The sequence below is a fragment of the Salmo trutta genome, chromosome 36 (genome assembly GCF_901001165.1).
Source record: "Salmo trutta chromosome 36, fSalTru1.1, whole genome shotgun sequence".
Taxonomy (NCBI): domain Eukaryota; kingdom Metazoa; phylum Chordata; class Actinopteri; order Salmoniformes; family Salmonidae; genus Salmo; species Salmo trutta.
This window is the reverse complement of record NC_042992.1, coordinates 20,071,527-20,086,717: the sequence shown is the minus strand read 5'-3', so window position 1 is coordinate 20,086,717 and position 15,191 is coordinate 20,071,527. Positions and strand designations below refer to the sequence as shown.

Below are 15,191 nucleotides of genomic sequence, written 5' to 3'. Positions count from 1 at the left end.
TAGGCCCTAATGTACAGATTTCACATGACTGGAAATACAGATATGCATCTGTTGGTCACAGATACCTTTTTTTTAAAGTAGGGGCATGAATCAGAAAACCAGTCAGTATCTGGTGTGATCCCCATTTGCGTCATGCATCGCGACACATCTCCTTCGCATAGAGTTGATTGTGGCCTGTGGAATGTTGACCCACTCCTCTTCATATATACAGCAACTGTGCGAAGTTGCTGTATATTGGCGGGAACTGGAACATGCTGTCGTACACATCGATACAGATCATCCCAAACGTGATTTATGAGTGACATGTCTGGTGAGTATGCAGGCCATGGAAGAACTGGGCCATTTTCAGCTTCCAGGAATTGTGTACAGATCTTTGAGCATTATCATGCTGAAACATGAGGTGATGGCGGCAGATGAATGGCACAACAATGGCCTCAGGATCTCGTCACGGTATCTCTGCATTCAAATTTCCATCGATAAAATGCAATTGTGTTCGTTGTCTGTAGCTTATGCCTGCCCATACCAACATTTCTTGGATCTTTTATTTCAGCTCATGAGACCAACACTTTACATGTTGCATTTCTATTTTTGTTCAGTGCACTTAGAAGTGGATGGAAAGTGAGTGGAGTGCATCTCAGAGTAGGAGTGCTGATCTAGATCTTTTCCCACATGTTACCTTACAGCCTTATTCTTTTTCCTTATCAGTCTACACACAATACCCCCTAATGACAAAGCGAAAAAATGTTTTTAGATTTTTCTGGTAATTTATTAAAAACAAAAATCAGAAATACCTTATTTACATAAATATTCAGACCCTTTGCCATGAGACTTGAAATTGAGCTCAGGTGCATCCTGTTTCCATTGATCATCCTTGAGATGTTTAAACAACTTGATTGGAGTCCACCTGATGTAAATTCAATTGATTGGACATGATTTGAAAAGGCACACACCTGTCTATATAAGATCCCACAGTTGACAGTGCATGTCAGAGCAAAAACGAAGCCATGAGGTGGAAGAAATTGTCTGTAGAGCTCTGAGACAGGATTGTGTCGAGGCACAGATCTAGGGAAGGGTACCAAAACATTTCTGCAGCATTGAAGGTCCCCAAGAACATACTGGCCTCCATCATTCTTAAACGATGGTGGACATTCCTGCAGAAAAAGTTTGAAACCACCATGACTTTCCTATAGCTGGCCTCCTGGCCAAATTGAGCAATCGGGGGAGAAGGGCCTTGGTCAGGGACGTGACGAAGAATCCGATGGTCACTCTGACAGAGCTCCAGAGTTCCTCTGTGGAGATGGGGAAAACTTCTAGAAGGACAACCATCTCTGCAGCACTCCACCAATCAGTCCTTTATGGTAGTGGCCAGACGGAAGCCACTCCTCAGTAAAAGGCACATGACAGCCCGCTTGGATTTTGCCAAAAGGCACCAAAGACTCTCAGACCATGAAAAACAAATTCTCTGGTCTGACGAAACCAAGATTGAACTCTTTGGCCTGAATGCCAAGCGTCACGTCTGGAGGAAACCTCCCTACGGTGAACATGATAGTGGCAGCATCATGCTGTGGTGAATACTTTCGCAAGCCACTGTACATCACAGCAGGCTAGGTTATACTTCTGTGTTTTTGGGGAGTCAGAGCAGTACTGGAATGTCGAATGAAGCTGCAGCCTTGTTGTGGCAAAAGTGTGATTTTTTGTTGTTGTTGTGATGCAAGTCTGCAGACCATGCTGCCCTGACCTCTTATATGCTTACTAGCTTGGTCCCAGATCCATTTGTGCTCTTGCCTACTCCACTGTCATTGTTTGGCATGAGTGGACAAGAGAGCTGAAACCGATTGAAACCCAGGCTATATTGTTACTGGTTGTTGTTCTATGGAATAATGCGCATACCAAGTTTTGGCGCTTAATAGAACATCTGATCTCAAACGGCAGAACTATTTGAGAACGTGAACAAAAAAGTGTTAAACGACTTTTAACACCCACACTTGCAGTTGATATGGTGACCTAACCTTATACATTTCATTTTGTGAAATGTTTATTTTTATGAGTATTTAAATGTACCAAAATTGGAATCAAATGGAACATGTAAGCTATTGAGTGGAGAATTTGATGCATGTTTCAGTTTTCCAGTTGTGCCAACTCAGTTCAAAGTTTGCAGTTCACACCAAAAATGTTCTTATTCTTTCTCATTTTACCCATCTAATTTCAGTGTTGATTTTGATTGAATTTGTTTGATTAAAATGGAGAAGCTAAAATAAGCTTTAGTATGACCTCCTTAATCAAGTGTGTATGGTATTAGTATTCTATTGGTATTGTGTATAGTGGCCCCCTTGCAAGACAAGGTGGCCACTATGCTTTTAGAATGCGCCTCAAATAAAATAAAATGTTGATTTGAGGCGCAAACTAAAAGCATAGTATAGTGGCCCCCTGTCTTGCAATGTCTTTGATTCATTAAGAATGTCTGTGTATGGCTGCACATTGTATAGAATTTTAAACATTATCCCCACATGCAAAAATGCCAGCACTTAGTGAAACCATGTCTGATAGAATGCCCACCACACTAGACACCATTCATTTTAAATAGGTCCTCCAGTAATTTGTTTTTACTTTACTGTTTATACTTCAGATATCATTTTTCAACAGTATAAGTACACACACTAAAGGGTAAAAAGAATGACATTTTTTTTTTAGTAAGAACTGCAAACGTCAAGGAGGGAACATCAAATAAAATATGATTGGTCACGTACACACATTTTGCAGATGTTATCGTGGGTGTAGCTAAATGCTTATGTTCCTAGCGCCAACAGTGCAGCAATAGAGGCGCAACAATGAACAAACTAGTAAATCAGGTGATAAGAGCTTAAAAGGTGACTGGAATATGACTTCAAGCATTTATTACTCTCCAAGAAAATACAGTTGCATATACAGTAGAGCATAACTAACATATTTGGAAGGAAGACTACACTTGAGTTGTTTTAGGAAAGAACAAGCATATAGAATAATAGAAGCCATCACAAGCCATCATGGGAACCGTTTAGCAAAGTATGGAGTATTAACAAAGTGAAGGATCAAGGTCCTGAAATGTCAAAACATACAGAAGGCCATGTACAAACCATCGCCAACTTGATCAAATTTAGAAACCTTCAGAGTTGATATGAGGCTACTGACATGAATTATGAACTACCAGAATTTATCAAATCAAATAGGACAAGCCAATGTAACATGGGCCTGTCTATCGCTGAACAAATCGTAAACAAATGTTGGTAGAAAATGAACTGTGCTACCGTAGTGGCTTGTGGCTCTTTCACAGGCCAGGGGTACGTTTCACTAGGAAACAAACAGAACCAAATGAAAGTTATCGTTGCAAAACGTTTTCCGTTTGGAGTAAACTTTTTGGACTAATGATTACACCCCAAGCATACCAACTGAAAGCTGGGGCCTAATGTACTTGACAAGAAAGTGAAGGGAATTTTAGCGACAACGGCAGGGATTCAATCCGATTACCGCTTTTCAAGGCAATGTTCCCGCATTCACGGTAAACAATGATTGGATTGAATCACGGGACTTGATCTTGGCCTATACAGTACTTCTAGCCCTGTCTTCTGAAAGGCATAACACTTATACACTGACTGCACAAAACATTAGGAATACCAGCTCTTTCCACGAGACTGACCAGGTGAAAGCTATGATCCCTTATTGATGTCACTTGTTAAATCCACTTCAAATCAGTGTAGATGAAGGAGAGGAGACAGGTTAAAGAAGGATTTTTAAGCCTCAAGATAATTGAGACATGGCTTGAGTATGTGTGCCATTCAAGGGATGAAGATTTAAGTGCCTTTGAACGGGGTATGGTAGTAGGTGCCAGGCGCACCGGTTTGAATGTATCAAGAACTGCAATGTTGCTGGGTTTTTCACACAACTGTTTCAAGAATGGTCCACCATCCAAAGGACATCCAGACAACTCCAAGCATTGGAGTCAACATGGGCTAGCAACACTTTGTAAAGTCCATGGCCCGATGAATTGAGGCTGTTTTGAGGGTAAAAAGGGGGGTGTAATTCAATATTAGGAAGCAATTCCTAATGTTTCGTACACTCAGGGAATTGGATATAATGACTAGAAATGGAGGGTGTGTAAATATAAAAAAGGTGACATTTCTGGGACTGATTTAAACAGGATATCGTGTTTCTCTTTTGTCATCCATTATTTTTTTTATTTTTTTTAAAGCTAAAAACTACAAAAGGAAGATCATTTTCCCAAACCAACCAACAACTGTTCCATGAACATTCAATTATCCAGCAAGCCATTTGACACAACTACAGTCAAAAGGATCCAACAAACATGTTTTAGTGTCCCCCTGACTTGCGCCCAGTCCAGGACCTGGAGCGAGAACGGGACCGTGAGAGGGAGCGAGAATGCGAGCGGGACGGGGAGCGCATACGAGATGACGCAACGTCCTGCGGCTCATAGCCACCGGGTGCTGGGTGGAAGTCGCCATCTCGTGGGCTCAGGGACTTAGAGCAGGAACGAGACCGTCCTCTGGACTCCCTCTGGGCCCTGGATCTGGAGTGAGAAGGGGAAGGGGAGCGGGATTGGCTGTGAGGGGAATGCCCAGGGGGGGGTCGTCGGTGGGGTCGGTGCCTGTACGAAGAACAAACCATTGGATTATTACACTGAACAAAAATATAAAACTAAGGTTTTACTGAGTTACAGTTCATATAAGGAAATCAGACAATTGAAAGTAATTCATTAGGCCCTAATCTAAGAACTTCACATGACTGGGAATACAGATATTATTCTGTTGGTCACTAGGGTTGCAAAGGGTCAAACTTTCCGGTAAATTTACGTACATTGTCCATGGGAAGTTAACGTCTTTGGGATAGGGGGCAGTATTTTCACAGCCGGATAAAAAAACGTACCCAATTTAATCTGGTTACTACTCCTGCCCAGAAACTAGAATATGCATATAATTAGTAGATTTGGATGGAAAACACTCTAAAGTTTCTAAAACTGTTTGAATGGTGTCTGTGAGTATAACAGAACTCATATGGCAGGCCAAAAACTGAGAAGATTCCATAAAGGAAGTGCCCTGTCTGACAATTTGTTGTCCTTCTGTTGCATCTCTATCGACATTACAGCATCTGTGCTGTAATGTGACACTTTCTAAGGCTTCCATTGGCTCTCTAAAGCCGCCAGAAAGTGGAATGGGGTGTCTGCTGTCTCTGGGCAAAGTACAGCAGCAGAGTTTGTAAGTGGTCAGCCTGGGGACAGTGAGACTGAGATGCGCGGTCACGTTTTTTTCTTTCAGCCTTTGAATGAATACAACGTTGCCCGGTTGGAATATTATCGCTATTTTACCAGAAAAATAGCATAAAAATTGATTTTAAAACAGCATTTGACATGCTTCTAAGTACGGTAATGGAATATTTTGAAATTTGTTGTCACGAAATGCGCTCGCGCGTTACCCTTTGGATAGTGACCTGAACGCACGAACAAAGCGGAGGTATTTGGATATAACTATGGATTATTTGGAACCAAAACAACATTTGTTGTTGAAGTAGAAGTCCTGGGAGTGCATTCTGATGAAGAACAGCAAAGGTAATCCAATTTTTCTAATAGTAATTCTGAGTTTAGTGAGCCCCAAACTTGGTGGGTGTCAAATTAGCTAGCCTGTGATGGCCGAGCTATGTACTCAGAATATTGCAAAATGTGCTTTCGCCGAAAAGCTATTTTAAAATCTGACATAGCGTTTGCATAAAGGAGTTCTGTATCTATAATTCTTAAAATAATTGTTATGTATTTTGTCAACATTTATCATGAGTAATTTAGTAAATTCACTGGAAGTTTTCGGTGGGTATGCTAGTTCTGAACATCACATGCTAATGTAAAAAGCTGTTTTTTGATATAAATATGAACTTGATTGAACAAAACATGCATGTATTGTATAACATAATGTCCTAGGAGTGTCATCTGATGAAGATCAAAGGTTAGTGCTGCATTTAGCTGTGGTTTGGGTTTATGTGACATATATGCTTGCTTGGAAAATGGCTGTGTGATTATTTGTGTCTATGTACTCTCCTAACATAATCTAATGTTTTGCTTTCGCTGTAAAGCCTTTTTGAAATCGGACAATGTGGTTAGATTAACGGAGAGTCTTATCTTTAAAATGGTGTAAAATAGTTGATTGTTTGAGAAAATTGAATTGTGGTATTTTAGTTGGTTTTGTATTTCGTGCCGTGCGATGCCATTGGCTGTTGGCTAGGGGTTCCGCTAGCGGGAACGGGGTTCCGCTAGCGGGAACGTCTGTCCTCAACAGGTTAAGCAAGGGAATTTTGCTTAAATTCATTTAAGAAAAGTTCTACTCCCGTTCATACAAGTCAATCCAGAGCATCCCAAACATGCTCAACGGGTGACATATGCAGGCCATGGAAGAACTGGAACATTCAGGAATTGTATACAGATCCTTGCCACATGGGGTTGTGCATTATGAGGCGATGGCAGCGGACGAACGGTACAACAACGGGCCTCAGGATCTAGTCACAGTATCTATGTAAAATGACATTGATAAAATGCAATTGTGTTCATTGTCCTTAGCTTATGCCTGCCCATACCTTAACCTCACTCCGTTCACAACATTGACATCAGCAAACCGCACGCCCACACAACGCCATACACGCTGTCTGCCATCTGCCCAGTACAGTTGAAACTGGGGTTCATCAGTGAACAGCACACTTCACCAGCGTGCCAGTGGCTATTGAAGTTGAGAATTTGCCCACCGAAGTCTGTTACAACGCCGAACTGCAGTCAGGCCAAGACCCTGGTGAGGACGACGAGCAAGCAGATGAGCTTCCCTGAGACGGTTTCTGACAGTTTGTAAAGAAATTATTGGGTTGTGCAAACCCAGTTTCATCAGCTCTGGGAAGCTGGTCTCAGACGATCCCGCAGGTGAAGAAGCCGGATGCGATGGTCCTGGGCTGGCGTGGTTACACGTGGTCTGCGGTTGTGAGGCCGGTTGGAACTACTGCCAAATCTCTAAAACGACATTGGGGCGGCTTATGGTAGAGAAATTAAGATTCAGCTGTTGTGGACATTCCTGCAGTCAGCATGCTAATTGCACGCTCCCTCAAAACTTAAGACATCTGTTGCATTATGCTGTGTTACAAAACGGTGCACCTGTGTAATGATCATGCTGTTTAATCAGTTTCTTGATATGCCACACCTGTCAAGTGGATGGATTATCTTGGCAATTGAGAAATGCTCACTAACAAGGATGTAAACAAATTTGTGCATATGGAAAACTTCTGGGATCTTTTATTTCAGCGCATGTAACACGGGACCAACACTTTACATGTTGCGTTTAGATTTTTGTCCAGTGTATAATCCCTTCCACTGATGGAGGACAGCAAAAGTAACAGAAGATTACAGCCATCCAATGATTAGTAAGTATAGAAAGTGCCCAGAATGTGTTTCATTGTCAGGGGTTCAGCTGTTAAAGGGACACTTAAGGATTTTGGCAATGAAGCCCTTTATCTACTTCCTCAGAGTCAGATGAACTTGTGGATACCATTTGTATGTCTCTGCATGCAGTTTGAAGGAAGTTGCTAACTAGCATTAGTGTAATTGACGAAGTCTACAGGAAGAGCTAGCATGCTAACTGTTCCTGTAGACTTCCAGTTGTTGCGCTAACATTGGCTAGCGAAACTACCTCTTACTTCCTTCATACTGGACGCAGAGATATAAAAATGGTATCTTTGAGTTCATCTGACTCTGCGGAAGTAGATAAATGGCTTCATTGCCATAATCCCAGAGTATCAAGGACCTACCTGTCGTTTTCCGGACTCCTGCTTCTTCCTCTACCGCCGTACATCCTTCCACGGGAGCTGGGTAACAAAACGTCAATCAGAATGTAATCAATAGACTGTTACATTTTGTATAAGCTTTGCAATCTTATTTGAAGCATGCTAGCTGGAGAACACAGGAAAGGCCCTTACTCTCTGGGACTCTCAGAGCGTCTGGGCCGGCGATCGTAGGATGGGCTGCGTGACCTGCGTCTTTGGTAGCTACGGCTGCGAGAGCGCCTACGACGGCTGTCCCGATCATAATCCCGATCATCATGCCGCGAAGAGCTGCGCGAAGATCCCCCCTCCTTTCCTTTCATCTGATTGGGTGCTGTGATGGAAAAAAGGGGGTTTGGGAGAAGAGAGAAACCCACCAAGCAAACATACAGTACGTAGTGGTTTAGCTTTCCTTGAAAGGTATTACAGTTGTACCACGTGAGATATAAAACATGTATTTGAATTTACAGCTGAAAGTAACATCAGTAAATCGCGAACAAGAAATTCTGCTTGATACTGTACAATGTTACTTCATGAAACACAGGACATTTGTGAAACTGCCTTACTCTTTCGGTCTCCCTGCGCAAACTGGATTTCAATCTGTCGGCCACACACCCACTTCCTGTCCAGGTTGTGAAGAGCATCTTCAGCGTCGCGCACATCTTCAAACTTGCTGAGCTGTTAAGGTTCTTACCTGTGGTCTTATGTGGCTACATTCTTTTCAGCAATACTGTTGTAATACAATGTATCCTCTGCCACTTTATCAAAATGGAAGCCATATTGGCTGACAGCATAAAGCAAAGCTTAGGTTCTGGAACACATTTGTTATGAGAATGTTGGGTTCTTCTCAAGATTGAAGATGAGGCAAACATGTTTCAATATTATGTCTCTTATTTGATGGCTTGCACTGAGGAATCAATACCGCTTCAGTTTCAAATTATATTATCGAATGCAAAATAAGAGTAACAATTTCTTAGTTCAATTAAGAATCAAATTTTCACATTGGCTATTTATTGATTGATTTTCATGTAATATTTGTTGATTCATTTTTTTGTGAGGATACAAAATAATTCAGGTTTGTTACCTTAAACATGCTTGACTTTGACTTTCATCTTGATCTTTAAGCTCTTTAATCGCCTCCCAGAAGAACTTGGGTTTCCTGCTTGTCTTTGCCCTTTAACCTCTTCCCTTTTCCTCTTTCTTTTGACGACATATCCAAGCCTTGACTCCGTCCCCTCTTTTTCCTCTTCAAGCTTTAAATTCTCTTTCTTTTTCAATCTTTCCCTCTCTCTGTTTCTTGCATCCTGGCGGTCTTTTGCTGCTTGTCTTTAGATCTACTCTACACCGGACATTCTTACTCTTTCTCCAGGCTCCACAACAACTGGATGCCTTTACATTTTCTGGGGCAACAGAGAAATGTAAGTTAGATATTAAAAAGTACTTCAGTGTGTACATACAGAATGCAAAGTCACAGCAATTTCTGAGAGAAAACATGTTATCATCTTACAACATTCAAAATTAAGCAAATGATAAGAGAAAAGACAGATTTTATAATTCTCACTTTAGAAGGGAAAGGATATTGAATATATGCAAATCCTCTTGGTCGGCGTGAATAGAAGTCAAGTGGAATGTAGACGTCTACTACTGGCCCATAACGACCAAACTCACGGCGCAAATCCTCAGGCCTGAATACCGTAGAGGATAGAAATGTCACTTCAATGACCAGGAGGAAAAGTAGCACCACCAAAGGAGCCATTGACAGACAGGTGGCTTTTGTTGGGCAATATGATGCCACTTCTTTGCATGAAAACTGACACAATTTAAACTTTAAGTCTATGCATAACTTACACTCTGAAATGTACCTTACATCCATGAATGGATAACGTTAATAGAACAATCACCCATGTGTAGGCCTATATAGTGTTCTCTTTGCAAACAAAATACCTTACGGATAGGCCAACTAACATCCCCCCTATACTTGTCATATTTTTTTTGCCATTTATATTATAATTTTCTTAAACTATGTAGTAGGGTAACGTTCACAACTGTTTTTAAACATAAGTGTGGACCGGGAGCTACAGCTAACGTTAGCTAGCTTGTTAGGACGATTGAAACAGAAGTTTGTCCAAATGTTGCTGGTTAGTAATTTTTTCTTGGTTTATGATTTGAGTTTAGCCATCTGTGGGTCTACCTTGCACGATAAGGTCAAACCACACTCGTCTTTGATCAGGCAGAAGCGCGTGGCTAGCAGACTAGCGTTGGCCTAATGACGTTAGCTAACGTTAGCTTGGGGTGTAGAATTCTGACCTTATTTGACTGCAAGGAACTGGGGCCGGGGATATGTTCAAATATGGACTCACCTGGATTCATCGGAAATGTTTCTGATGAAAAGAGATGTATTTGGAGGTCTCAAATATCTGGCCATGCTAAAAATATAAAGCAAGAATGCAGCTTTACATCAAATATTTTCGCTCTCTGTTTTGGGTTTAACAGAAAAGTATTTCTAGCAGCTCAGCTACGTGGAAAACCGAATGCGCAGGCGCATACTTTACTTCGCGGATTCGTGAAAGCACGAAAATAAATTTAGCGCCATCTACTGTTATGGTGCGTTATCAAACCATGCAGAGGAAGCATGACGTATAAAGAACGGAACTCTCAGGCAAAACACAAATTGGTGGTTTTGTTACCAATCCGACTATTACATAGGCTACCTATCATTATGATGTAAACTCCATGTAAATGATCAGAACATCTAGAAACATTAACTGGTTGCATTTGACCATTGTTCTTTTTTTCTCCATTAGTGCATTATTTTGTCATGACATTTAGTCATCAAAGTCTGGCATTCTCTGGATTGATGGTGCTTTCAAGACAACTGGGAACACGGGAAAATAAAACTTGAATCATGACGTCAGTGAGCTTCAGGTCGGAGCTCTAGAAAGACGCCCGAGTTCCCGACTTGGAATTCCAAGTAGAATGACTGTTCAAAACCTATTTTCCGAGTTGGAGTTCCCAGTTGTTTTAAACGTGGCAGAAGTCATGCTGGATTGACAGCATGCCCAATGTACTCAACCTTTTCTGGCCCATGGTGGTGTGTGTGAATGCTTATCCTTTTAAGCATGGCCCTTAAACACAGACTTGGACCACACACCCTCGCCACCGAATAACAGGCAGGGGAAGAAAAATTGTGATTGCTTTGCAACGCTTGCCGTTTTTTCTTTCTTTTTTATTTCACCTTTATTTAACCAGGTAGGTTAGTTAAGAAAAAGTTCAGTTACAACTGCGACCTGGCGAAGATAAAGCAAAGCAGTGCGACACAAACAACACAGAGTTACACATGGAATAAACAAACATACAGTCAATAACACAATAGAGAAAAAAATGTCTATGTACAGTGTGTGCAAATGAGGTAAGTTAAGGGAGGTAAGGCAATAAATAGGCCATAGTGGTGAAATAATTACAATTTAGCAATTAAACACTGGAATGATAGATGTGCAGAAGATGAATGTGCAAGTAGAGATACTGGGGTGCAAAGGAGCAAAAAAATAAATAACAGTATGGGGATGAGGTATTTGGATGGGCTATTTACAGATGGGCTATGTACAGGTGCAGTGATCTGTGAGCTGCTCTGACAGCTGGCGCTTAAAGTTAGTGAGGGAGATATGGGTCTCCAGCTTAAGTGATTTTTGCAATTCGTTCCAGTCATTGGCAGCAGAGAACTGGAAGGAAAGGCAGCCAAAGGAGGAATTGGCTTTGGGGGTGACCAGTGAAATATACTTGCTGGAGCGCGTGCTACGGGTGGGTGCTGCTATGGTGACCAGTGAGCTGAGATAAGGTGGGGCTTTACCTAGCAAAGTGCCTCTCCTCTAAATGCCTCTCCTCTAAATTGTTCTTGTCTGTGTTCTTGCTTTTCAGGATGAAGATGACGATGTGACCATGAGTTTTTGCTTTCCCCCATTGGGATTCCTTGAAATTGTTGAGGAGTTTTATTTTCTTTCTTTTTTTTAAATGATAAAATCCAGATAAAATATGAAATAAACACAAGAGATTTTGAACTGGTCATTGTTGTCTACGTTTGCTAGTTAATGATGAAGTAAAAATATGATCCCACAAGTTTACATTTGTTGCTGAGTACTACAATGATTGCAGATTATTCAATAACCACAAGCTGGCAGGAAAAGCTATCTCTTTTGTATTGGTTTTGTTAGGGAAGTACATTTGCTTTGGGGCTTTTAAAATTCATGTGTCTAAATTAGACATAAAATGAGCAGATGCAATGTTGAGTCTTTTATCATTTTAATGTAATATTTTATAGCTATTATATTACCTGAGATAGAAGGTCATTTAAATTAATTAATTGAAAATGTAATCCTTGTCTCTGTGGCTTTAGAGATCAGACTCTCTTGCTTATCCTGGTGAGGGTTGTAGAGGCCGCAGTGATAGTCTGAAAAAAATGGGAAAGTGGACAGTCACTAACACAGAACAACATGAATGAACAACCACAGATTGAATCAGGCTGGCAATTCATTGTAATTTCTTTTTTGAGGGGCAGTGCTACTGTAATTGGAGACCAACTGTTAGGACATTAGGACAAAGTGCATCCAATTAAGTATTTTACTGCATTAAAATATAAAAGTGGAGGGATGCCCTTTACCTCAACCATGTTCTCCCCTTGGATTTCTCGGATGTGGGAGAACTTCTCTGTATCGCAGATGAGCTTCCCATCCTCCAGTCTGGCAGTACACTATGGGTCAGAGAGTAAACACAAAACACTCACACACCCTGCTGCAGCTGGGTGTGTGAGTGTTTTGAACTACCGTTCAAAAGTTTGGGGTCACTTAGAAATGTCCTTGTTTTCCATGAAAACATACATGAAATTAGTTGCAAAATGAATAGGAAATATAGTCAAGACGTTGACAAGGTTATAAATAATGATTTTTAATTGAAATAATAATTGTGTACTTCAAACTTTGCTTTCGTCAAAGAATCCTCCATTTGAAGCAATTATAGCCTTGCAGACCTTTGGCATTCTAGTTGTCAATCTGAAGAGATTTCACCCCATGCTTCCTGAAGTACCTCCCACAAATTGGATTGGCTTGATGGGCACTTCTTACGTACCATACGGTCAAGCTGCTCCCACAACAGCTCAATAGGGTTGAGATCTGGTGACTGTGCTGGCCACTACATTATAGACAGAATACCAGCTGACTGCTTCTTCCCTAAATAGTTCTTACACAGTTTGGAGGTGTGCTTTGGGTCATTGTCCTGTTGTAGGAGGAAATTGGCTCCAATTAAGCGCCGTCCACAGGGTATAGCACGGTGTTGTAAAATGGAGGGATAGCCTTCCTTCTTCAAGATCCCTTTTACCCTGTACAAATCTCCCACTTTCCCACCACCCAAGAACCCCCAGACCATCACATTGCCTCCACCATGCTTAACAGATGGCGTCAAGCACTCCTCCTGCATCTTTTAATTTTTTCTGTGTCTCACAAATATTCTTCTTTGTGATCCAAACACCTCAAACTTAGATTCGTCTGTCAATAGCACTTTTTCCCAATCTTCCTCTGTCCAGTGTCTATGTTCTTTGGCCAATCGTAATCTTTTATTTTTTTGGGCCGGTGTGAGATGGGGCTTGTTCTTTGCAACTCTGCCTAGAAGGCCAGCATCCCGGAGTCGCCTCTTCACTGTTGACGTTGAGACTGGTGTTTTGAGGCTACTATTTAATGAAGCTTCCAGTTGAAGACTTGTGTCTGTTTCTCAAACTAGACACTAATGTACTTTTCCTCTTTCTCAGTTGTGCACCGGGGCCTCCCACTCCTCTTTCTATTCTGGTTAGAGCCAGTTTGCGGTGTAGTACGCAGCGAGGGACACAGCAAGTACAAGGGAGTAGTACACAGCGCTGTACGAGATCTTCAGTTTCTTGGTAATTTCTCGCATGGAATAGCCTTCATTTCTCAGAACAAGAATAGACTGACGAGTTTCAGAAGAAAGTTATTTGTTTCTGGCCATTTTGAGCCTGTAATCGAACCCACAAATGCTGATGCTCCAGATACTCAACTAGTCTAAAGAAGGCCAGTTTTATTGCTTCTTTAATCAGCACAACAGTTTTGTTTCTAATGATCAATTAGCCTTTTAAAATGATAAACTTGGATTAGCAAACACAACGTGCCATTGGAACACAGGAGTGATGGTTGCTTTTCTTTCAAAAACAAGGACATTTCTACGTGTCCCCAAACTTTTGAACGGTAGTGTATATCAAACTAGAGCAAAGGAGATGGACACATAGCACCATGCAAATAAACAAAGCTTTGTGATGCTCTTCACACTCTCATGGCCATAGGTCCATGCACGTCACATACAATTTCATGATTGATAAATTACCTTAAACTTTCTCCCATCCATGGCAGTGATTTCTGCCTCCTTCCCTATAGTGAATGAGTTGGTGACAGTACGGAGGGGAGTCTCAACTCTGATGGTGAAGTCGTCACCCTTCTGCTCAATTATTGTCGTTGGCTTGACACCCTTGATCATTTTGATCAACATCTCAGGGACAGCTGAAGAAAATAATTGCGACATAAAACATAACCATTATTGACAAAGTTCTAGAACACAATACTGCCATTGAACACACTCTGAGATTGTTGTAAGAAATGTATGTGAGTTCTCACCCATTGCTTTAAGAAACTCTTCATGGTTCTCCTGACTGTGGATTTTCCATTTTCCATTGAATGCCATGTCCAGCTCAGTATTGGGATTAGCAGCAAGCAGTTGTTCAAACTAAAGGCAAATGAATGATAAGTCCAATGGTTGTGACAAGTGTCTTTATTAAGAAAGCACCCCCCCCCTTCCCCTCACACACACACTGGTCGTTGCCATGTTAGGGATTTTGCCTCCCTGTTATTCAGGTATTTCCTCATGCCACAGTGACCTGTGGGAGGGCCATGCCCTCATTGCCCTGTGTTCACCAGGCAATATTTACTTAATGCAACATCCAAAGTCCTACTAAAAATACACAGCCCCTGTAGTTGAGTGGAAACATTCATGGCTATTTGCAGATATGCAGTGACACCAGGGTTCAATTCCTGAATCTACACATTTTGTCTTCCTTTAATATATCTCCCTGTTTCCCATCTATCAAATAAAGCATAGAACATACTATTTAAAAATCGGTAGCCTATCTTAATATTACAGAAATTAATAAATTACTATTGATTATGAAAGTCTCAGATTTGTAATCAACTGAGCCATCAGGGAAGAAATCAAATATTACTTTTTCCAAGTCATTTTAAGTAATGTAGGGTAAGCTAATTTATAGTGCACATGTAGAGAAAGTAAGAGGGAGGTGGTAGTTGTGAGCA

At 41.2% G+C, this 15,191-nt stretch overlaps 2 protein-coding genes across 6 annotated transcripts; both read right to left on the bottom strand.

Moving 5' to 3' along the window:
* Positions 1 to 4,183: 4,183 nt before the first annotated feature.
* Positions 4,184 to 11,096, bottom strand: LOC115175595 (serine/arginine-rich splicing factor 10). 5 transcript variants are annotated; one of them, XM_029734950.1, is made up of 7 exons: positions 10,194 to 11,096; positions 9,395 to 9,518; positions 8,897 to 9,233; positions 8,400 to 8,502; positions 7,990 to 8,167; positions 7,822 to 7,878; positions 4,184 to 4,639 (listed from the first exon to the last, which is right to left on the bottom strand). In XM_029734950.1, exons 3-7 carry the CDS (start codon positions 8,924 to 8,926, stop codon positions 4,345 to 4,347), a joined length of 663 nt encoding a protein of 220 aa, XP_029590810.1. In that variant the 5' UTR covers positions 8,927 to 9,233; positions 9,395 to 9,518; positions 10,194 to 11,096; the 3' UTR covers positions 4,184 to 4,344. The 5 variants fall into 5 exon arrangements, with proteins under 5 accessions (XP_029590810.1, XP_029590809.1, XP_029590808.1 ...); XM_029734949.1 differs by having other exon boundaries at positions 9,395 to 11,096; XM_029734948.1 differs by lacking the exon at positions 8,897 to 9,233 and having other exon boundaries at positions 8,400 to 8,503; positions 9,414 to 9,518.
* Positions 11,097 to 12,009: 913 nt separating this feature from the next.
* On the bottom strand, positions 12,010 to 14,690 carry LOC115175594 (fatty acid-binding protein, liver). The gene is made up of 4 exons (XM_029734946.1): positions 14,502 to 14,690; positions 14,215 to 14,387; positions 12,488 to 12,577; positions 12,010 to 12,277 (listed from the first exon to the last, which is right to left on the bottom strand). Exons 1-4 carry the CDS (start codon positions 14,566 to 14,568, stop codon positions 12,227 to 12,229), a joined length of 381 nt encoding a protein of 126 aa, XP_029590806.1. The 5' UTR covers positions 14,569 to 14,690; the 3' UTR covers positions 12,010 to 12,226.
* Between the last annotated feature and the right edge of the window lie 501 nt (positions 14,691 to 15,191).

What these genes read in the sequence shown, in the direction of transcription:
- LOC115175595 (XM_029734947.1), bottom strand. Translation starts at nt 9,706, where the DNA reads ATGGATGTAAGGTACATTTCAGAGTGTAAGTTATGCATAGACTTAAAG. An exon ending in CGCTCTGAGAGTCCCAGAGA is followed by an intron (nt 7,879 to 7,989) that starts GTAAGGGCCTTT and finishes TTTGTTACCCAG; the next exon opens with CTCCCGTGGAAGGATGTACG. An exon ending in AGGAGTCCGGAAAACGACAG is followed by an intron (nt 4,640 to 7,821) that starts GTAGGTCCTTGA and finishes TTCTTCGTACAG; the next exon opens with GCACCGACCCCACCGACGAC.
- LOC115175594 (XM_029734946.1), bottom strand. Translation starts at nt 14,568, where the DNA reads ATGGCATTCAATGGAAAATGGAAAATCCACAGTCAGGAGAACCATGAA. An exon ending in AGAGTTTCTTAAAGCAATGG is followed by an intron (nt 14,388 to 14,501) that starts GTGAGAACTCAC and finishes TATTTTCTTCAG; the next exon opens with CTGTCCCTGAGATGTTGATC. An exon ending in AAGGGGAGAACATGGTTGAG is followed by an intron (nt 12,278 to 12,487) that starts GTAAAGGGCATC and finishes CATTTTTTTCAG; the next exon opens with ACTATCACTGCGGCCTCTAC.